This window comes from Agelaius tricolor, unplaced genomic scaffold, assembly GCF_023055355.1.
Source record: "Agelaius tricolor isolate 1412-34295 unplaced genomic scaffold, bAgeTri1.0.p SCAF_1, whole genome shotgun sequence".
NCBI lineage: Eukaryota > Metazoa > Chordata > Aves > Passeriformes > Icteridae > Agelaius > Agelaius tricolor.
The window spans coordinates 108362418-108385944 of NW_027269261.1; the positions used below are offsets into that span (position 1 = coordinate 108362418).

The 23527-nt window shown below is 45.5% G+C and overlaps 1 protein-coding gene across 1 annotated transcript in view; it reads left to right on the forward strand.

Moving 5' to 3' along the window:
* Positions 1–282: 282 nt before the first annotated feature.
* Positions 283–23527, forward strand: part of LIN28B (lin-28 homolog B) — a 101804-nt gene continuing 78559 nt past the window's right edge. Inside the window, exons 1-3 of the mRNA XM_071446559.1 lie at positions 283–599; positions 10515–10563; positions 17662–17846. Of these exons, the coding sequence (XP_071302660.1) occupies positions 10530–10563; positions 17662–17846 (219 nt within the window). The 5' untranslated portion in view covers positions 283–599; positions 10515–10529. The remainder of the gene's footprint in view (positions 600–10514; positions 10564–17661; positions 17847–23527) is intronic.

The window sequence follows — 23527 nt, forward strand, 5'->3', positions numbered from 1 at the left end:
ATGAGGACACCGCAGCTGGAGCGTCCGGTCCCCGGGGCGGCGGAGCCGGACGCGACCGCAGCTGCCAAGCGGCCTCCATGATGCGCGGCCAAGGAGGCGCCTGGGGGAGGAGGTTGTCGGCTGCATGCGGCGACCGGGGCCCTCGCCCCGGGCGAGTGCGGGCTCCGGCGGGGCCGTCGAGCGGCTCCCGGGGGCGCGGCCGGCCCCGCCCCGCCCGCCGGCTCCCGCTGCCCTGGAGCGCCCCCGCGCGCAGCCGCCGGTGCCGCCCGCCCGCCCGCGGGGAGGGCGGCGGGGCAGGTGCGCGGCGGCTGCGGCGGCGTGAGCCAGCGCCGGGGCCGTGTCCGCCCGCCGCCGCCGCCCCTCCTCGCTGGCTGCCGCTGCCGCCGCCTTCCCGCCGGGAGCACCGGTTCCCTCTGCCGCCGCAGCTCGCTTTCTCCTCCTCCTCCTCCGTTCCGTCCTCCCAGTGGCTCGGGAAGGCAGAGCCCCCCGCCGGGGCCGCCCGTCGGTGGGTGCGTGCCCCCCAGCCCCCGCGCTCGCCTCGCCACCGCGGCAGCCGCCGGCACAGCCCCGCTCAGCCCGGCCACCATGGCGTGCGGGAGGTAAGCGAGCTCCCTTCACCTCTCCCTTCGCGGGTCTCGCCCTCCCGCCGGCGCCGCACCTGCCGGGGCGCTGGTGGGCGGCCGCGGGGAGGGGACGGCCGGCGGGTTTCTCCAGTGCCGGCGGAAAAGTTGCGCTGGGCGGAGGCGGAGCGGCGCCGCATTGTTGTGTGTGCGGGCGCGGGTGCTCCCTGCGGGCGGCGGCGGGGCGGGTGTACTTCCGGGTTCGCACCTTTCTCCCTTCGCCGCCGCCGCCGCGCCCCCTCCTCCGCCGGCTGCCGCTGCCCCCGAGCCCGCCCGCTCCGGCCCCGGCTGCCCGCGCCCGAGCCGCCGGCACGGGGAAAGGGGGCGCCGGGCCGCGCCGCCCGTCAAACGCCAACGACGACGGCAGCCGCGGTGGAGGAAAGGGTGAAGGGACCAAGCTGCCCCCCGCGCCGAGCGGGGCGCAGCGCCCCGCCGAGAGCCGTGGCGGCCGGGGCCGGGGGAGCGGCCGCGGGGACGGTGCGGCAGCCCGACGCCAGGGGGCGGCCCGCGCCCCGCCGACAGCCGCCGCCGGATGGCGGTGACCGCCCGGCGAGCGGCCGCGGCCGGGAGGGACGGGCAGGGACCGGCGTGGGGCGCCCGCGGCCCGGCGGAAGGGAAGGCCGGGGGAGGAGAGCGCACTGACGGCGGGACGGGACCCGCCGGGCGACGCGTCCGCTCCGAGGCGGCTGGGGAGCGGAGGATGGGGCGGAGGCGGCGCGCCCCGAAGGGTGCGGGGCTCGACCGCCCTGCGGTAACCACCGGCGGGGCGGGCGGGGGCCGCGAGTCACGCGCGGCGCCGTGTGCGCGGTGCGGGGGGTTTAACGCGAGTGGCGGCCGGGCCGCCATCTTGGATAGCTCCCGCCGCGGCGCGGGGAGCGCGGGGTCGCGGCCGGGCGCTGCCCGCCCCCGGCCGGGCCGCGGGGACAGCGCCGGGGCCGGGGCCGCGTCCCCGCCGGCGAGGCGGCGGCCGGGCTCTCCGGGGCGCCGTGACACGGAGCCCCGCGGCTGGCTCTGAGGTGCCGGCCAGGCGCGGTGCGGGACGCGGCGCGGGGGAGAACAAATAAAGTGCCGAAATGCCTCACACACGCCTTGCTCCTCCCGGTCTGCTTGCGCGCCCGCGGTTCCGCGTGGCCGCTGCCTCCGCGGGGAGGGTACGGCCGCGGTGTCTCCGGGCTCCGCGGGCAGCGAGCGTGTCTGAGCGCCGGCAGCTCCGCTCGGCTGTTGTGTCATTGTAGTACACCCTACAGCGGGTCAGATAACCAGCTCTCGAATGAGAACGGTAATCTGAAAATAAGTAAACAGCAGCAATGCACGCATTTTGTTCAAGCTGTAATAAAATATGCAATTGGCGTAGCTAAATAAATTTTTAAAGTCTAATTAATTTTAAGTATCTTTTTAGCTTTAACATGAGGGAATTACGCATTTTAATCTGATAAACATATTACCTAAAGAGATTTGATTCATTTACTTGTTTCTCTCTTACCAGCCGGTTAGCTTATTAGTGATGGTGAGTAAATGATGTACGATTATCTTGCAGTGATGGGACAAAACCATAGTGCATGCTACACTGATTTGTTCACAGACTTGACTACTTTTCCTTATGTAACTGGTCTTGCTGTTCTTTTTAAATAGGCCGTTCACAGGGCTGTGGGTTTTTCCCCACCTGTTTTGGAATTTCCCATCTTGCATAGAAATTGCAAGTATGGAGAAGTGTCCTGTGATAGACAAGTCATCAGACACTAAGAAAATAGTTACAGCTAAATTTGGTCATAGTTAATTTAAATGTAGTTGTGTATACTTTCAGTGATATCTGGATATAACATTGTGCTGAAGTGCAATAGTGAGTGTTTACTCTTCAATTGATATCTGTATGCTTCACATTTGTTTTTTAAAACATACTGCTGAGAAAAAAAAAAAATAACCAAACAAACAGAAAACCCTTAAAGCTTCAGAGGAGGTAATACTGACAAACTTGTTTGAAAAAATATTTGTAATATATGCAGCTAAGCCATAATTCTTCAAAGGATGATGATTTCTTTTCCCCTTTGGTACAAGAGTAGTAAGAATCAATGTTGAATTAAATTATGACCTAAATTATTAATACACCAGGAAGTCAAGTTTCCTTTGCTGTAGTCAAATGAATCATGTATGTAATGGCAAAGGTAGTGATTATATCTGATGTTTGTCCCTTGCAGTAGCTACAAAAATGCAGCTGTACTAAAAACTCTGCCTGTGTGTATATTCCAAAAGTAACTGCCTTCTACTCTGATCATTTTAAAATACATTCTGTAAAGGACATGTGCTGCTATCTCACTTTTATCAAAACTTTTTTTTTTTTTTAATTTTTAATTAATCTGAAAATTTATTAGCTGGCATGTACTGAGAATTTCATGAGAGGGAAGACGGAAGGAAGAAGGAAACCCCACATGCTCTCCCTCCTAGGCCTGAGCAGGTGCAGTCTAGGCCATTTGCAGGATGCAGTGGTAGGTCACACGCAGTGTTTCATATTGCGTCGCCGAGCACAGAAGTGAATTTTAAAGCCCAAGCTGTTAAGCCATTTGTTCCTCCTCTTTTTGCGGTTTGTAACCCCGTGGCAGTGTTTTGTTTGGGCGGCAGCTGAAGCCCGCGGCGCGCAGCCGATCCTGGGCCGGAGAGGCGAGGCGCCGCTGCGAGCGGGGCGCTGGGCCGGCAGCGGCTTCCAGAGGAGCCTTTTCCCGGGGCGGGCGGGCAGCCGCGCATCCCCCGGGGGCGGCAGCGCGGTGCCCCGGGAGGGGCGGCCCGGGCCGGCAGCGCGGTGCCCCGCGGCCGGGGGCGGCCGGCTCGGCTGCGCGGGGCCCCGCGGGGCGCGGCCCCTCCCTCCTCGGTGTCGCGGCGCTGTCCGCGGTGCTGAACCCGGACGCGGCCATGTTACTGCCGAGGGCCGGCCCGCCCGTCCCGGCACCGGCTGCCGCCGCCGCCGCTCTCGGGCACTGCAGCGCACGGGTCACGGCAGCGCTCACCCACGGCCTTCATGTCATACACCGGATCGCGCCGCCGGTGTCGGATGCTGACAGCAAAATCAATGGCAAATGCCACAGCGCTTTCTCCTTCGGAACACGAGCGCTCCCAGCAACGCAGATTTTTTTGTAGCCAACTTGTAGCTTAACATTACCTATGTGAAATGGAAATGTGCAGGTGAAAGCAGCAACTAGACGAGAACTTGGTATTCGCTGTTTTTAACCACAGGTTCAATTCATGAAAGGATGTTTTGAAAGTGAATATCAAAACAGCATATCATCAGTGGGCACGAAATAACCACTCATGGCACAGGGAAGGTTCAAGGAAAAGCAGGTATCCATTAGCAGCAATGCAGACACAGGCATAAGGTTTTCTCCTTTTTTCTTCTGTTTAAAAAAAAAAAAATTTAGAAAGGTGTGCTGTCTAGCAGATCTTTTTTTCCAAATTCACTTTAATGTGCTGCAATATCTCTACTACATGAAAAAAAAAAAGCTTTTTTACATCTCAGAGACAAGCATTCATTTTCTGTAATTGCACACTGAATGTTTCAAATATAGTTGCACAATAAAAGGCAAATATGCTCCTCTGGTGTGATGTGTAGAGGCTGACAAAAAAAAAAGACAAAACCAACATGGAGTGTTTCTTATGGGAGGATTACACTTTTAAAAATATACATTCTGCTTCTAAAAATAGAATTAATTGATATGCAGAATGAATTGACCTTCAAATTAAAGGTCAGAGGTCACAAACCAGGACAAAGGTCATGCAGCTCATTTTCAAGCAATCAGTTTCTAGTTTTTTCATAGTTGAACAAAAGCTTAATTATACAGAAGGGTAAGGACTGTAATACCTAACTAGTCAGTTCTAACAGAGAAATAGAAGTAGTTTTACACAATTCCCTATTTTCTTGAATGTAGTTCTGTTAGGGAATTATTTGTGCTGTTACTGATGCAAAAATGTGTCTGTCTTAAAATATTTAAATGCATTTCTTAAGTTAACATGTAATAATCCACCATCTTTACTTAATATTACTGCTTCAGAGATAAGAGGGTTGTGTAGCCATTTCTGGTTTTTTTTCTGTGATTTTAGCAAAAAAAAAAATCCTGCTTATGCTATTTTTTCAATAAAGTTAGATTGCAGGTCCATTCATTTTGGCATTCATGCACATACTTCTTATTTCTAGCAAACCACTTCCCCATAATCCTACTTCCAGTCTGCAGCATGCTGTAAGTCCAAATGCAGTAATTAGAGAGACCTAATACCTGACTGTTTAACAAGTATGTGTATGTGATAATTATTTTGTTATAAGTGCTAAGATTCAGTGTTCTGACAATTTGAAGGTACTGGTTCAAGGTTGATATCAGTAATATCACATTTAACCTAAACCAAGCTTTCATAAATATTCTGAAGGTATTTAACAAATATTCTCTAGGCTGACCATATGCAGTAATGAAACACCTAAGGATAACTACTAGAAATTCAACTGTTAAAATGTGTACACTCACTCACTAATAATTTTGTATGACATATTAGGTTTTTGCTTTTTTTTCCTGATACTTTATATCCTGTACCTACTTCAGCTACTGATGTGTACATTGTTTTTAAAGTTTTCATCTTTTCTTTTAGAGATTGTGAATTTTAGTTATATATCACTGATGTTCTTGTTTACTTTTTTTTCCTGGTTTGAATTAATAACCTATCTCCCCAAAAGTTTATAAAAAGTGACTATTGCATTACTTTATTTGTTTGGTCGTTTTAAACAATGACTCACTTAGAAGCCATTGACATACAGGACTGATGTCCACTCCACTTGAAATGGGAAAGATGTGCCCTGAACTATCCACTCTTCTAGGAAAGTGAATATTGGTGTTTGAAATACAGACACTCATCTGCTCTTTACTTTCTACAATGTTTGATTTGATTATTTTAATGGACAATATCCATATCAGTACTTGATAAGCATATTGCAAAATACAAATTATTATAAAATCCATCATTAGTAGTGCTCTCAAGTAATAATTCAGTGATTAAAAAACCCAAAAAATTAAGAAATAGGATTCTGTGGATGAATAGCACATGCAAATAAGACAAAAGTTCTGTGCAAAGGAAGAGATATGTGAAGGTGTGTAAATTCCATCAAAACAAGTGTTAATGTAAAACATCTCAGAAAAGAGATCTGAACAAACCATAATAAAATTGTTATAAAAGAAAATCAAAATGATTCCATTTTTAAAATAAAAATTGTAGTGCCATCACTTTTGACAGGATGATATTAAAATCCTACTTGGCTGCAGTATTTTTATAACCTAGGTGAAAGTTGTAAGTTACACAAATACTGAATTCAGCTTGTCATAAGATTCGTTCTTAATTTGACCTTTAGCAGAGTTTTTTTTCAGTACTTCATTTGGCATTGTTTTGTTTGCATTATTTTTGTTTGAAATAAAATCTCCCTCTCTGTATGTAGTTTCTCACAGAAATAAATAACAAAATAAATCAGTGATCAAGCTCTGAAAAATGTTACCTACTTATGATTTGAGAATAAGGGCTTTTAAAGTTCTTTTCCTTACAAAGTACTGAGAGGAAGTAATTTAAGAAGTACAAAGAAAAATCCATCTGAAAACATGTAATAAGATCACAAGGTAGTTTTCTCATTGTTTCATTTGCTGTATAGCAAATCGATGTGCAGCAATTTCAAATGCCCTTGCTAACAGTAAACTGGGAACAAAATACTTTAAATATGTAGGAAGTAGAACAGTAGTGATCCATTTTTACGTTGTGTGTTTAAAAATTTCATCTTTGAATCACAGAATATTGTTTGAAACATACCTGGTTTACATTGCTTTTTAATTATATAATTATGATCATTGTTTAAGATATGAATATTCAAATGCAGACCATAAGAAATTGCAGATTTTACTAAATCAAATACACTAAATATGAAAATTGTATCTAATTAATTTCAATCCTTTAAACAAAAATAACCTTGTTCAGCATATTCCTTTGTTATGTATTATTAACATTTTAAACTAAAAAAATGTTAATAGTTTTGTTGCTTAAACAATTGTTAGTATAGTAGTAGCATTTAATTTTGAGGAGAAACTGATCCTAGAGTTGTCAGGCTTTGATTGGCTCCCATTCTGATATTGTGTGGAGTTCTTTACCCTTTTTATTGCCCAAAAGAATCAGATTCCTAACAATGGTGGAAGCACATTCAGCCTTTCTTTGTTCCAGTTCTCACTGTAGTCAAATAACATTCTTTCACATAATTAAAAGGTGTATAACTGGATGTTTGTTTGCTCATTTCCTAAAAACTAAGATATGCTTAGCCTCTTTCATATCAGAAAAAAACTATATCTGGGCTATTGCATAGCTGGGTTATTTACCTGAAGCTGTAGTTACCCTCCTTCAGATCAATGACAAAAGTGAGTGAAATTAGCAAAGAATGCAAAGTTTTCATTTGCTAGTTGTTCAATTAATTTCCTTAAATCAGCATTGTGAAAATATTTTTAAATATCTCACACATGCTTGCTTTCACCTTCACATGCTAGAAAAGTACTGTAATGGTGTATAAACAGAAATATGGAAGAAAAGCAAAGAAAATTATGGCTAAACAAAGAATAAAATTGTGAGAGCTTTCAACTTTATCCACCCTCTCATTACATAAGGACATTAACACTTGAGTGTACCTTTTCCGGAAATCTTAATTTTTCTGATATATGCATTTCAAAGTAACAATATTGAACTGAACAAAATGAAAAGGGGAAAAAAAGAGTTTAAATAATAAAAACATCTCAGGAGGAAATCCAATATTTAGAATTGCACATTGAGGAATCTGTGTAAAACATGTAAATTCAGAGTGCCAGACAACACTAATTTCTGAGTTTTGAAATCAAAATACTGTGTGCATAATGCTTCTATCAGCAGTCAAGAACAGTAAATAAGATTAATTTTTACTGACTGGTTCAAATGACAGCGAAGTTTGTTAATATATCTGACTGGTGTGTATGTGTATATAGATACATTTTAAAAGCTCATGTTTTATGCTCTTACTATGCTTAGGTTCTGTCCACAGAGTTTTAAAATGTTGTGTATACTTTGCAGCATTCATCTATTAAGTCTTCACTCCCAATGAGTTAACTAAAAGAAGATCCTTTCAACACTGGAATGTTTTCCCCTATTCCTTTGCATCACTATTGTCCTTGTTTGTTATAAAATAAAGGATTGGTGGGTTTTGTTTTCTAGTTCTTCTACTCTCTAATCATACTTAAAGTACCCAGCATTCTTTAAAAAAATACTGCTGGCTTTACTCTGGAAGAAAACAGTCCCCTGGCTACTTCTGTGAAAGAAACAAATTTAACATATTAATTTTTCTTTTCAACTTACTTTTAGAGGAAAGTGTATATCTTAAGTGGAATAACTATTTATGTCTGCTTTCTTCCAAACAAACGATGTTTCTAAATCCTTTGGCAGGAAACCTGCTTAAGGTAATGAATTCAAAACAATCCATATCTCAGAGAATTCATTTTAAATAGATACAAACTTGGTTTTATTTTTTACTGATCGATAAGTTTTCAAAAATAGCTTACATAAGCTGTAAAGTTAGTTGAATTACAGAATGTTCTACTTGTAAGGGGAAGTGGATTACCTTTGTTGGGAGTCTGTCAGTGTGCCTTTACCTGATACTGCACTTTTCATTGTATTTTCTATCCAGCAATAATTCCATATGGTGTTCTCTTGCATTATTTTTCATGCTTACTGTTACAGTGTCCTTCCACATGCTGTGAATGCCTGGTAAAAATAAGGATTGCTTTCAAAGCTAGTGACTTTTTTCCCTGAAACATCTTGCTGTCCTAGTACACAATTCCTCAGCAGCATTTATTTACTTACTTGCAGTTACAAAGTTCATGTAAATGCCAAGGTAGTTTCAGAAGTAAAATGCCAAAATAATTATTTGGTTTGTACAGCATAAGCAGGCACAGGAGAGTTCACCATGAGCCATTTCAGAGCCCAAACCTGCTTCTATTTAAATCAGGAACTGATTCTGTATGTCTTTCAGTAGGATATAGTAAAATACATGCCAGAATAATTTTTCATTTAAACTATCTATTTAAATGAGGTAATAAAATTTAAATGCCCAGGCTCTTCTACACTAACATATCTTATGCCAAGCTTTAGGTATTGTATCAGGAAGCTTTTTGTAATAATTATTAAAAAATTAGATATCCATGTTTCTGCTTAATAATCTAATATGTGACTCTCTAGAATATGATGCTTAAAAATGTGTTACAAAATGACAATACTGGAAACAACAATAACTTGAACTTGTCCTGTTTTCTGCTACAGTTTTTAAGAACTGTACTTTCCTCCTTTGAATCCCAACACCACTCCCCCAAATACTTATTTTTAATCCCTTCATAAACTGAAGCAGGCTATGTTCCAAAGCCAAGAACGGATCCTTTACTCTATGCTTGCATATTTCATTATGTTGCATAAATAATGCAAGTAAATCTGAAAGACACAAAAGCCACATGGCCACAGGTTGGCAGAACAAAGAAGCAGATACAAGAGATTGGGCTTCAGTGCTTGAAGGTGTAAAAGCAGAGTTAGGTTTAGTACTAGACAAAAGTCTACACAATTCCATTGGAAAACTTAGTTACTACAAAAGAAGAGGAACTGAATCAGCTTGCCAGTGTTGTTGCACTGAATAGAAAAATTGTTACCACCCCCTTTCCCCATTTCTGGTGTATGAAAGTATTCAGGATATTTAAGGGAAAAGAAGATAGAGAAAATGGGTTCTAATTTGTCTTTGTTCATTCTTGTGACTTTTCTCACTCCTACCAATTCTATTTTTTGGTTTTTAGTAAGAGAGCAGGGTAGCTGTCCAGATGTCCTCTTAAATTGGAAAAAAGATAAGACTCAGATTTCTCTAAAACAGAAGAGAAATGGGCTTATATCTAAACAGGTTGATACTACAATTCCTTGTTTCTTTTTGCATGGGTTTTAGTTAACATGGATTATTCAGAAAGATAGTAGGGTGACAGGAAGGCAGGCTTGTGGCAGGTGAGTTTGTGCATGCTCCTGTCTATTCATCCTTCACTTGTTAAGCAAACTGGACAACCTAAGTAAGAAGAATACTCCAAAACCAAGGTATTTTCCTTAATGCTTCATGCCATGAGCAGCGGGTTTTTTCTGTGTGATATTTTCGTTGACATTATACAAAATAAGCCAGGCCTTTTTCAACTCTAGCAAAAGTACACCTTTTATGAAGTTTCAGTCAAGTCACACATGTATATTTGTATGACTGATTGATTTTGTTGAGATCGACACCTAGAATTTAATATTATTACATACATATTATTACATAAAAGCATTTTTCTGCTGATCCTCAAAAGTTGGCATTGAGTTACTATTTTGACCATGAAAGAATCCTGGAGAATTATTTTTATTGGCTTTTCTTAAATCATATACAAGGTATGACTGGATTGTTTATTATGTACAATTTAAGCATAGTAAAGACAAGTCATTAGTTCTTAGGTTACCTACTGCGATTAAATATTTATAAAGAAAAATAACACCTTCCAATATTCCGCAAATCTGTGTCTTTTCCCTCTTGTCATCAATTGTGTAGCTTTCCTAAGAGATTAAAGAAAGGGGCAATGCTTTTATTGGTGCTTGGGGGCAGGGGGAAAGCAGCACTTAATTTTTTTCTCTTGGTTATCTCACTGTGGTTCTGATGAACTAGGTAAGTCTCAAACAGTAGGTTTACAGGTCACTTCATGGAGTCAATGCCCTGGCATTTTATGGCCTCCTAATGAGCCGTTAAACTGGAGCTGAGGTAATTAAATACGGTACTCTGGGACAGTGAACGCGGTACTGACTGCAGCTCTCTGATTTTAGGTTCCTCAGAAGACGATGAGGTCATTCAAGAAGGTCTCCTCAGGCTCAGGTCAGTCTTCTCTCCAGCGTCTTACGTGGCTGACTGTGTATCTGTAAAACTGAGGTGCTTCAGCACTTCTGTCCTGCTGACTCTCATGAACTAACCACTGGGTGGGATGGGAAAGAACCGCTAATTATGTCCATAGGCTTCAGAGTTCTTGTTGGATGCAGTCTTGAGTGTTCGGCTTCTGTAAGAAAAATAAACAATTACATAAGGAATTTTATTTACAATAACCCCATGTCACATACCTGTCACAAATGGTGGGAGCCCACGGGTTCGTATGAGCGCTGCGGGACCGCCACCGCGGCAGGCGCGCCGGTGGGCGCACACACCTCAATCATGGACTAAAATTTAAACCCGTTCTTTCCGTGCCGCTGCCACACTAGCGCCACGCAGCTCCTCCGATTGCGACGCCTCAGCAGTGCCGTCTGTCCAGCCCCTCTACTCGCCCGTCCGGCCCCTTTGCCCGCCCGTCCATCCCCCTGCCCGTCCATCCCCCTGCTCGCCCGTCCGTCCATCCTCCTGCCCGTCTGTCCGTCCCCCTGCCTGCCCGTCCGTCTGTCCGTCCCCCTGCCCGCCCGTCCGTCCCCCTGCCCGTCTGTCCGTCCGTCCCCCTGCCCGGGCGCCCTCCGTGCCCGCCGGGGCGGCGCATGCGCGGGCCGGGGCGCGCAGCTCCCCGCGGAGCGGCGCTGCGCCCCCGAGGGAAGGACGCGCGTCCTGGGGACACCGCGATCCCGCACCGCGATCCCGCACCGCGCTCCTGCAGCGGTGGGCGGCCTGGGGCGGGCGATGGCAGGCGCCGGGGGTTGTCTGTGTGCTGGGGCGGGAGGAGCTGTCTGTGTCACCGCAGGCCAGAGCGCTGGGCACTTGCCCGTCGGGGAGGATGACGCGCGCAAAAGCCGCGCTGTCCCGCCTGAGGGGACGGGCTGGAGCGAAAGCGCCCGAGGCGCGGACCCGTCCGCTCATCGTCCTGCGTCTGCCGAGCGGGCGGCGAAGCGGTGACACTGGGCCGTGTGGCCGGTCCCTCCGCGGTGGCCCGTGTTCCCTGCGGGGCGTCAGCCCTGTCAGACGGTCTCCCGCGACGACTTCAGAGCCTCCTTAAATCCCCCGGGGAAGCGGCCGCTATCAGTTGCAAATCCGCAGCTGGGAGACGGTTAATGTACGTGAGACCACATCCTGCACCCGAACTCTCTGAGGGAGCGCCTCCCGCGTCCTCCCGCCCGCGGATCCCACGCGGGATCACAGTAATAGGCAGTACTTTCAGGAGTTCCCCGCAAACCGCCGGCACGCCCGGCAGAGATGCACGGACGGCAGGGCGGGCCCGCGCCGCACCCACGGCCGCCGCTTCTCGTCCCAACAGAACGTGTTCGCAAAGCTCCTGCTTGAAACCGCGCTCCTACCCCAGTTCGAGTAGCGGCGCTTGCGAACCTCGGCCGGCGCTGCCCTGTCCCCATGAGGGAGCAGGGTCGGGCTCCGGGCATCCGGGAGCGCCCGCCTTGGGTGTGACGGCTGAGGAGCGCCGGGGAAGCTAAAAAAGCCGAGCTGCTGCGGCGGCCGGGACCGAGGGGAGAGAGGCGCTTTCTGAGCCCTGAAACTGCATTTCCCGAAAAGAGCCGCGGTTCGGGACGGCCGCGGTGCGAAGGCGCCTCCATAAAGCCTCTAACTTCATATCCGCAGGCGCACGTCGGGCAAATCCCGTCCCTGCTCGATCCGAGCCGTGGCACCGCGCAGTTCGGCCGGCGCTGTGTTGTTTAAAAAAAAAAAAAACAAAAAACAAAAAACTACAAATTGCATATTTTCTACTATTAATGCTCGCGTTTTAAAGGGAGGGGAATGAGCCCGACCAGGGGAACTGGCGGTGTCCCGAGCGCGTCCGACCCTGCTCTTCCAAAGGCGCGGGAAGGCACCCCGCCACGTCCCCGCCGGGAAGGAGCCGCATTTTCGGGGGAGTGTTAAACAAAAGCCCGGGGGCAAAGCCCGGCTTTAGGGCAGGGTTGGGGGGACAGACCCGCCGCCTCCCGGGCCCTGACGGAGCGCGGCCGCCGGACGCCCGAGCCTCCGCTGCCCGGCGGGCGCCCGACTCCCGCCCTGCCCGGCGGAGGCGCAGCGGTGGAAGCGGCCTCGGCTCCCCGGGAGCGGGCCCGGCGGCCACCCCCGACCTCCGCCCGGGCGCTGCGCGGCGGCGGAAAGGGAAAGCGGCTTTGGCGCCCAAAACGTAGGTGAGAGGGTTTTGGCGGGAACAGCTCCGCACCGGCACAGCCTCCCGGCCGTAGCGGCGGCGGGAAAGGCCCCCCTCCGGCCGCACATCTAGGAAGAGCCGGTGTCGGCGGAGACCGTGCAGATAAAAACACGACGGGCATCTCCTTCGGTTGGCCATCGGCGGGGCGGCGCCGAGCAGCCCAGCGCGGCAGCGGAGCGGAGAGGGGGCAGGGGCGCCGCGGCGCCGCGCCTGCCCCTCCTGCCCGCCCGCCCGTCGGCGAGCAGCGCTGGCTGTGCTTTGAAATGGGAATGGTAGCAGCACCCCGAGCTCTGCTTTCAAGTGTAAAACACGCGTTTTGTTTCAAATGCACAAATGCACGCGGCTCCGTCGTTTGTTTGGATTTTTGTGGGTTTTTTCCTTGTTTTCTTTTGGGTTTTTTTTCACTTTTTCTTTCTTTTTTTAATTTTTTTGAGATGGGGTCTTTTCTGAGAAGGCGAGCAGTATTTTCGGGGAGGGGGTTGTGCGGTTTTTGCCTTGTTTTGGTTTTGTTTAGGGGACTAGAAGAAACCAAAGTTAGGACTTTAAAAGCCTTAGGAAGGTGACAAATAGGAAATCCAACACCACTGGTTTTGGTTACATAGTTTCAGGCGAGGTCTTGCTGTGCATGTAGAAAGACAATGATTCCAGCTTCCTATAATTGTCTTTTCCAAAATTAGCATCTGTTTACCGAAATGTAAATGGATTAAAAAAGTAAACTATTACTATGAAACTATTTTTTTCCACGAACTGGCCTGTTCCGTAGGGTTTTCTTACCTCTTCCCCCCTCCTTTCAGAATGAATTTTGGAAGGGTGTTGGTTGGGGTTCCTTTTATTTCTTTTTAAATTTTTTTTTTCCTTTTACCCGGAGAGTTCCCAGCTGGCAACAGCTCTCTACCTTCCACAAAACTTGAAAGGCTGATGTCCCTTGCAGGAAATGAATGAGTCGATAACATCTGACACCAGTGACCAGTCCAGTGACCCCAACCTTAATTCCACTAATACTGGAGGCCTGAAAATCTCCGTAAAGACACATTGCAAATCCCACCCCCCTCCATTTTACAAAATCTGCACTTATTTTGCAACCTAAGAAAAACTTTGCAACCAATATATTTACATTCATTTATTTACGTGGTTTTGTAGTCGTTCATTTATTCATCGAAGAATATAGTGTGAATTTTCTTTTCACTGAAATTTGCTAACAAGACATTTTGTCCATTTAATGAACTCAATCAACTCGTTTGTGTCTTTTTAACCAATATTCTAGCCTCTAAGGAATTTTTTTTTAATTCCGAATACCGGTAAATTAAATCGATCTTTTAAAATAAAGACTTTAAAAACTTAATTAAACCGGTATTTTCTTTCTTTTCGGGGGGCAGAGGGAGCTTGTATTTTATTAATGTGACATTCTACCACATTGTAGATACGTAGTCTTGGGCAGTTCAAGTAAGAGATTGTTTTCTTCCGGTAACCCTAATTTCTTGTTCATAACTGAGGTTTCGCGTTTATTAAAATCGCGTACATGTATTATATATTAGATATCGTCCGGGTCATAAGATCCAAGCATATAAAATAACTGGCGATTTAATATTGCAAAATAATCGCTGTTGTAAGGGGGAACAGGAGGTTATGAGCCAAAAGCAGTGGTATGTAGCAGGAATGCGTAAGGCAGGTCAGTGTAGGAAGTCGACCTGACTGTTGAAATAACCTATAGGAAATTTACGGTTGAAGACTGCAAAGGAATTTCAGGATTTAAAGCTTCTGCTCCACTTGTCAGGGTGCTTGTATTTGTACACTCTTGCCCACCCTCGCCTCTTTCTTGCAAACGATCACACGGAGCCTCCACCTTGGTGTTTCACACAGAAATGAGGCGCTAGCAGGGGAATTGACGCTTTCCTGAAAGGCAACAAAAGGAGTAAACAGGCCCATGGGGGCAAAGGCGTTCCCCTTAATTGGGCAGACTGATCGACGCCACTTCCCAAACAACAGCAAGTGCTTTGCAAATGCATAAGCCCCTTGCATTCAGGTTCTGCACGGATCAGTTTGTTGCCTTGGCTTTTGTTTGTGTGTCCTTGGGATAAGAGAGGATGCTGGGGGAGGGAGGGGAGAGGTTAAAAAGAAAGTCGGAGTCCTGGTTTTTACAAGGTATGGGTAACGTTTAAAGCACATATGTATATGTACATATATATGCATGTATCTATATGTATAAATACCGCATGGAAAGACAGGTTAATGCGAGTAGGTGTTGATGAGGACAGAATACTTTAATCTGTAACTTTACACTAAATGAGATGGGCAGGTGGAAGAATAAAACTAATTCTCCGCTGTTTGTTTTTCACGTTTCTAAAATATTATTTTAAAAGCGTTTGGCTGTGCGTAGCGCAGCAGGAAGGGCAGGGCCATAGCTGTGTACCTGCGAGCGCGGAAGGGGAGTTCCTTTGCAAAGGGGCTGTTACCAAGCCCGTTACACATCACGCATTTCTTCTCCGAATTGGATCCCCCCCTCCCGCTGGCAGTGAAGACTTAAAACAGCAGTCCCCGGTCACCGTTATTTCTCCCCTCTTTGTCCTCTTCCCCCGAGGCTTTTTTTTTTTTTTTTCCGCCCTCTTCTCCAGTAAATCCCTCTCTCTGTCAGTCCTCTCCCAACTGCTGATTGAGGTTCACTCCAATTCTCGGCTTGAAAACTGGGCTCTTATTTAGGAAGTCATTAATCACATCCCCTCCCCCGGAAAGAGATGGCGGAGAAACCTGTGAAGTACAATTCCTCGCCCCATCCCCCCTCCAGAAATGTTGTGAAACGCTAGATCTCCGCACGTTCTGGGGCATATTAAGGTGATACCGCGTTTCCGGCGCGCTTCTAATTTGAATGCGAAATTAGTCACGATCCAGTTGCGCATCTGCCCGCGTTGTGCGCACAGGGTGCCACAGATGCCTGCGGGCGCTCGCCGTGCGTGTCTGCACACGCGTGTGTCCCCTGTCCGTGTCTGCACACGCGTGTGATCCCGGTCCCTGTCTGCACACACATGTGTCCCTGTTCCATGTCATCACACACGTGTGTCCCCCGTCCGTGTCTGCACACACGCGTGTCTGTCCCCACTGTATGTCTGCACACACGTGTGTCCCCTGTCCGTGTCTGCACACACGTGTGTCCCTGTTCTGTGTGTGCACACACGTGTGTCCCCCATCCGTGTCTGCACACACGTGTGTCCCCCGTCCATGTGTGCACACACGTGTGTCCCCCGTCCATGTGTGCACACGCGTGTATCCTGTTCATGTGTGCACACACGCGTGTCCCCGTCCGGGAGCATCTCGCCTCCGCGTGCGTGCGCGGATCCCGCCTGCGGTGGGCACAGATACCCCATAATCTCCTCCGCACGGCCGCCCCTGCGTGCAGCTGTTGTTCACTGGGCTGTATCTAGAAACACACGGATCTTCCTACGGATTTCTGCACGCACGGGAGGGCAGAAACCCCAGAATAATACGTCATCTCGATTTCCCGTAAAGAAGCGTGCAGATTAGCTGTCCGAAAAGGAAGGGGAGAAAAAAAAAAAAAAAAAAGCGCCGCGTTGGAAATTTCTTGTTCATTCATAAATTATTTTGGTGTGTCAGGCTACTTGAAATGGCGATTGGCTGCTCCTGCCTGCTGCCAACCCCTTAAGGATCCGATGCGAAATTAGTAGCAAGAAAGCATGTAATTGACCGAGTCACGTGTGCGCAGGGGGCCAGAAACGGAGCGAGAGAGCCGGGGAAAAATCAAAAGAGGGAAAGCACATTAGACCATGCGAGCTAAATTTGCGATCGTTCAAAATCAGGATGTTAGATTAATGCAGAAGACCACTTCGATCCACAGGGAAAGTTTTCATCTCACGAGTTTGGAGCAGAGGGCCCGTGGGGCAACATGGCCGAAGGTTAATTTTCTTTTTCTATTGTTTTACTATGATTTTCGCTCGCTCGCTCTCTCCCCCTCTCCCCCCCTCCCCCCACCCTTTTTTAACCCAACTATGCATTACCCTTTTTTAGCAGCTCGCGCAAGGGGGCTTTCTCCAAACCCATTGTTACCCAGCTCAGAAACTGTTCCGTACCGCCCACACCGATTCACAACTTGAAAAGCTTTCAGGGGGCTATTGTTTGAATTGTTCCTGTTTGATTAAGCACAGTTGCAGTGGTGGGATGAGAAAACGGCCGTACACCTGTCCCAACTTTAATCGAAAGTTTATTCCAAGGAGGGATGGATACACGGTGGAAAATAGTGGTTTCGGCGCTGCATGTGCAATAACCAGTTGTGCAATCTGCCCAATTTTGCTCATTCTCTCTCCTCCACCCCTCCTCGGCCGGCCTCCCCCCTCGCCCCCCCGGTCCTGCGCCTTGCGAGGAGAGACTAATTGGGCAAAGAATTTCTCTTGAGAAATGGGATCGGTCTTAAACCAGCAATATTCAAGTAAAGTATCGCGTTCCGTGCTGTAATGTGGCTGAAAGATGGAGTTAAATGGAAAAATACACGTATGTACAGAAACGTGGGCTGCCCTGGGCTCAGAGAGAGGGAGAGCCTCCGTGCGCAGTGTTTCCTCTCTGTAACCTCCGGTGATTTAATTTTTTTACGTATTTTGGGGAAAAGGTTGTTTATTTTAGGATTTAGGAAAAATACGCACTTTTCACCGTTTGCTTTTTTGATTTCGTTTTGTTCGCCCCCCTTTTTTTTTAATTTTTTTTTTTAAACCCCGTTCCGTTTGTAGTAACTCCTTTATACAGCGGCAAAAGGATGTTACCAGAATTTAACTCTTTGCTTTGCATCTTGTCCCTCTCTTCCTTCTTTTTCTCCCCCCTTCCCCCCCACACCCCCACACCCCCCGCCTTTCCCTCTACCTCAGCAGGGGCGAGTAAAGGTGGAGACGAACCCGGGAAGTTGCCGGAGCAGGAAGAAGAAGAGGAATCCCAGGTTTTGCACGGAACCGGCCATTGCAAATGGTTCAATGTGAGAATGGGATTCGGGTTCATCTCCATGAGCAACCGAGAGGGAAGCCCCTTGGAGTCTCCAGTTGATGTCTTTGTACACCAAGTAAGACCCGTTTTTGTCTTCCATCTCAGCCTGCCACATTTGGTTGAGCTCAGTGGGGCTCCGGTTTTATGTGAAGAGAAGTAACCTATTTTTTCTAGGTATTTAAGTACATCTGTAGTTAAAGAGTTGCCTTAGGTAGTGGTTTTGTTGGCAGTGTACAATTTGAGTAAATAAGGTCGTTTGATTGTGCTTGGTCTCTGTGGCTGGTGATTTGTGCAAGGGTATAATGTTTCTTCGTATCTTCCTCCTTGGCTGGAAAAGTCTCCTGTGGTTTTTATTTATTTTCAAATGTCACACTTTTTAACAAGGTTTATCATTTGTCACCAGACTGATCAGGAGCAGATATGCCTTTCCTTGGAAACTGTTTAAAATTAAGCTGGGAAAAGGATAAATAAATGTCGGGTTTCATTCAGATAACATTTGAGTACAGTTTTAAACGGTTTACTTGTAAACCTCGAATTACTTTTTAAAAGCTCATCTGAGATTAGTTAGTGAAATTAAGACATAATTATAGTGTTATTTTGCAGTAATTCAGACCTGAGACTGTCCCTGTGGTGATACTCTGAAGCGTGTATGTGGTTTGGTTGGTTGATTTTTAATTATTCCTTTCTAGGGAATAAAAAAAGGAATAACTATTAAGTATTCAGACCAAAAGCAGTGTCTCTGTAAGGCTGTTGGGTAGACAAGGGGTGTATGGTCCATGGTTTTAATTTTAAGCAGCATGGTTGGTTTCGTGTTTTGAATGTGGAAACTGGTATGAATGCCTTCATGTTAAACGAGTTACAGATGCAAAATAGGTATGAAATAATAAGGGAACTCTTTTTGAGACCTGTACTGAGGTTTGTGAAGAAGACCTTCCCTGGTCCTTCTGTAAGTCTCCAGTTGCAACAATGCTATTTTGAATTTCACCCATCTCCTCTGTGATCAGGGAGGAGCAGAGAGCTCTCAGGTAAAGAGACCATTTTGGGGTTGGCTAGGGCCATGTTAGGGAGGCAAAAGGCATCTTTTTACACTCTTTACGTGGCTGCCCGTTTGCTGTGACGTCTGCAATGACGGTGAAGGGGCTGTTCCATGGTTATAGAGTGACTCCCTTTTAATTGTGCTTTTGGTGGCCCGGCTTTATTCTGCAGTAGCTTTATCAGGCTTTTTTAAATCATACACCTTTGATTAGGTTAGTGAAAAGGTGGCTGAAGCTTCTGCAGAAAGTGCTGCTGTGGCCGGTTGCCTTGCAGTGCAGGGTGGGGTGGATTTCTGTCCTGGTGCCTTACACACACGAGCCCTTGCACCCAAGGGTCTGCACTCCAGTACAGCTGCTTGCATTTGAAATTATGCACAAAGCATAGAATCCAGTAGTGAACTCACTAAATTCCTACACTTCCTGCTTTGTACTGGCATATAAGCTGCCCCCTCTTTGCTGCTGCTTTTTCTCTTCAGAACTGAATGAATGAAACACTTATCAAAGAAGGAGCAGTCTTCCTCCTTTTCCCCTCTTCTTCCCTTCTTTGTATATTAAGTCACGAAGTTGCTCTGTGCAGTTCTATAAATTTACTTTAAAGATAAAACTCCCTCTTTCTTAATGTAATTTTGTTTTAATAGATGTAATTTTTTTGCTTCTTGAATAGTAGAAGACAAATATTTAAAACATAGCAGTGCTGTTAATAAAAAACACATTTGGAAACAAAGATATTCTTAGAGCTATGGAAATAGAGAAGTATTGAACTGCATGATAACCTGATACATTTAAGTAATACTAGACAAGGTTTTCGGTTTCATAATGGAAAGTAGTCATAGAAAATAATAAAGTAGTAGTAAATTTGAAGGTCTCTATTGAGTTGTGCTCCCTAAAGGAAGGGAAGAGAAGGAAATGTTAGACAAGTTTGTTTATTACAGTTTAATAATCTACAACTTATCCGTACCCTTGGGTTTCTAAGACAATCACAGTGTAAAATGCAGTGAAAAACACCATGTTTCATTGCATGTTAACTGTGTGCCTCTGTCATTTTGAGTTTACTTAGAGATATGTCTTACTGAGTGAAGTTATTATTAGTATTTTGCAATGAATTGCTCTTGCAGCAAAGAAAGTGTGGTTCACATCATTTTCATTCTGATGAAATCTAAGGTGTATATATATAAACTTCATGGTGACATGAATCTTGTTTCCATCAGTTTTCTGTGTAATGTAACAGGGAGGACTGCTATCTGTTGTGTTTCAGAGAACATTTTAGAGAACTGATATTGCTGCATAGAATGCTTTGTTAGCTAACTAGCTGACCAGTTCTAGCAGTAGCATCCAGAGCATAAAAATGTCTTTAATTCTGTAATGTTATTTAATGCTCCTGCTTGTACAACAGTCTGTTGCCTGAGCAGTGGTTGGACCCTATTCCTCTTAGTTTCTTTAATTAGAAAAAAATTTGTCATGTCAAGGGTCCTTTTCAAGGCAAAGATGTTAGTTTATTAATCTCTTGAAACAAAACCCTACTGTTCAAAACTGCTTTGAAAACACTTCACCATTTAAGTGTGTGCAGGTAGTGTTGCATGCATTCATTTGCTTTTTCTGCAGTGTTTGTAGCTAATAGTATAATTTTATAGAATTAAGCAGTGTGAGCAAGGGAAAGAAGCTTCTAGTTTACTTAGTTTAAGTCCTGTCAAAACTAGCTTGAACCCAACAAAAGTATTTTTACTTTCTTATCTTACCTTTTTTTGGTGAGGTTATGCCCAGTTTCTGAGATCTTGCTATGAGCAAAAACTTACAGTATGTCAAGTCAAAATTCCTGTAATAGTTTAAGCTCATTATACCTAGACTTTTGAGCTTGCAATAAATAATTTTGCTTTCGTCTTGGAGTTCCCCCTTAGCTATGTGTGGATTATAGTCACATTTTTCTAAAGTCACTGCTTTGCTAATTGTATATATTGATATATTTTTAGAGGACCATGCTTTTGTTTGGACTTCTCTTCCCCCTCACCCAATGAAAGTCCTATTCACGAAACAGCTGCAGTATTGAGTTTTTAACCCTGCCTTTTAAGTCCTTCCTTTGGTGTTAATCATTTCGATTGATCTCCTCTGAACTACCTTCAGACTGTTGTTACCCCTCTGGTAATGAAGTACCTAGAGCTGGATGCATTATTTAAGGTAGAAACACGTCAGCCATTATATATGTGCATCTGTGTGTCTGCAGTGTAATTTGGTACACTTACACACATCCAGTCTTTCCTTTTTTAGCTCTATTCTGATGCAGCTCATATATTTAAGTCTTGTGTTTGAGTCATTCAGGGTCATATAAAAATTATGAGCCCTAAAAACAATTCAATTTGATTTTTTGAACAGAAGCCATGCTCAGTGCAGCAATGTGCCAAGTCAATTCTGTTTCTTCTGAAAAAAAAATTGAAGAGTAGCAATGATAGTCCTTTGTAACCTTTTCAAATCCAAGGACTGTGCACCTTACTGAGTTTGGCTCAATATTATCATATGCTCTCTGTAAGTTACCATGGAATGAATCATACAGCTTGTTTCTCTTTTGTGATGTGAATTCTAGACCTAGTTATGTGTGAGTGGCTCTTACTAAATTTTAGAAGAAGTTCTGTTTGTCAAAGGGTAAAGCAGACTGGAGAGGTGAAATGAGGGAAACCTTTTGTGGTGCACATGAATAAAGGTCTTCAGTGCAAAGAACTCAGAAGAGCTGAAGTTCTCATAGAATCAGAAGAGGATAATGTTTGTTACATTTATTTTTTGCACATTCAAAATTAGACAACTTAAATATATACTACTTTTGGATGCAGGCAGTAAGGCAAAAATGCTGTACACACAAGTCCTTTTTCCTTTGCTTAGTGTGGAGCACAGATGTTAAAGATGATCGTGATCTGTAGGGTGCTGAATGTAAACAGATGCAATTAAATTCATGTTTGTGAGTATTGAGGGTTAAGAATTTATGTCTGTTTCTCAATAATGGAATGGATTGTTCAGTTTAGATGGAGTTTGTTGGGACCTTGCTCTGTAGTCCAAAATTCTTACCACAATAAGGGATTGATACAATATTTCTGAACTGGGACCTTAAACACAATCATTCTTTGGGATCCTCTTTTATGAGATGAGGAGAGGAAGGAAGGGAGGAGCAGCATGTAGGAGCTGGTGTATTTTGTCTTCTCATTAAAAGGAACATAGTTGGCTTGAGATTTTTCACTTTCATCTGAACTTTCTTACTGTTACTGCAGAATTTGATTAAAATGGAAAACACCCTTTTTTCTTGCATTGAATCCTTTTATACTGTACTATCATTTGTGTATTATAAAGATTGCTCTTACTGTTTCAAGTACCTATAACAAAATAAGGAGGAAAAATTATTGAGACCATTTTGATTGTAAACAGAAGAATAAATGGAAAATGAGACATATAAGCAGCATCTGAACAGTCTTTTCCCTTAATGAGACCAACTATCCTTTTCAAGGATGAATCAGATGCCTGTTCCTTTAATTCCTAGTTTTTAGGCACAGTTGAACTACTTTTTCTATGGCAGAGTAGGGCATGACATTATACACTCAATGCTGACTTTCTTATATTGTGAGCTCACGTGATCCTGTGCTTTTTCAAGGATGCATTCATTCTTTCATCTAGCATACCTTTTTCATTTTTGTTTTATTGGGAGCCTTTAAAAACTACTTAATTGCTCAGGATAACTGGAAGTCCTGGGCAAGCAACTGGAAGTCCTGGGATCAGTATTTCATTGCTCCTTATGTTTAATATGACTGTTGGGTCATAGGTGTGCCTGTTTGGAGTACAGAAGTCCCCAGGCAGAATGTGCTTTTACAGACTTCTCATCTTTGACTTCTGCTGGGGACCAGGCAAGCCCAGTCCTAATCAAAACAAAAGTGGCTAGCAGGATTTAGGGAGGGAGGCTGAGGAAGGAAGTGTGTCTGCAGTGAGCGTGTGTGGGGAAGATCCGGCAGGGATCAGCCACGGGTGTCCAAGTCTGCTCAGCAGCCTCTGCACTGAGTGCAGTGTCCAAATGGGATGGAGCTGCCAGAGACCCAGAGCCAGGCTTTGGCACTCACCAGCTGGGCTGAGAAATGATGGGGACCACTGATTGTGCTATGGAGTGCTACAGCAGTTTGGGATTTTTCTTTTTTAAATTTTGAAAAATTTGTTTTGGCTACTAATTATTGTATGAGTTAGCATGGTGTATGGACACATAGATGGCAAAATACTTCACTGACAGCTTGATGGTTTAAGATGGTTGGCTGAAGAAACTTGTAATTTGCTTAGTTGAGTTATGGACCTGCCATCTTCTTAATCTTCCATACTTCACATATTTACAGCTAACCCAAACACTGTAAATTGTTATTAGTAAACTCTTATTAGTGTTTAAGTGAATGGCAGCACCATTAAACCTAAGTGATGTTGAATCAGATCAGACTTGGGTGAAGAGTTTTAAACCTTTGCATGTTGACAAGTAGAAATCACAAGTGGCCCAAAGGCAGAGGGTTGCAGTGGGACAACTTTGTTTGAAGAGGTATTTCCCTCTTTGGCAGAGCAGTAAATGCACCCTTTCCAGAGCAGGCTATCCTCCTTTTCTCCAGGACTGAGGAAGTTGTGCACAGGGGTTGGGATACTGGAAGGAAGAGGATATTTTGTCTGGGGCACAAACATAAGATATCAAAGCAGATGTATGAACCAAAGCTAAAAGGAA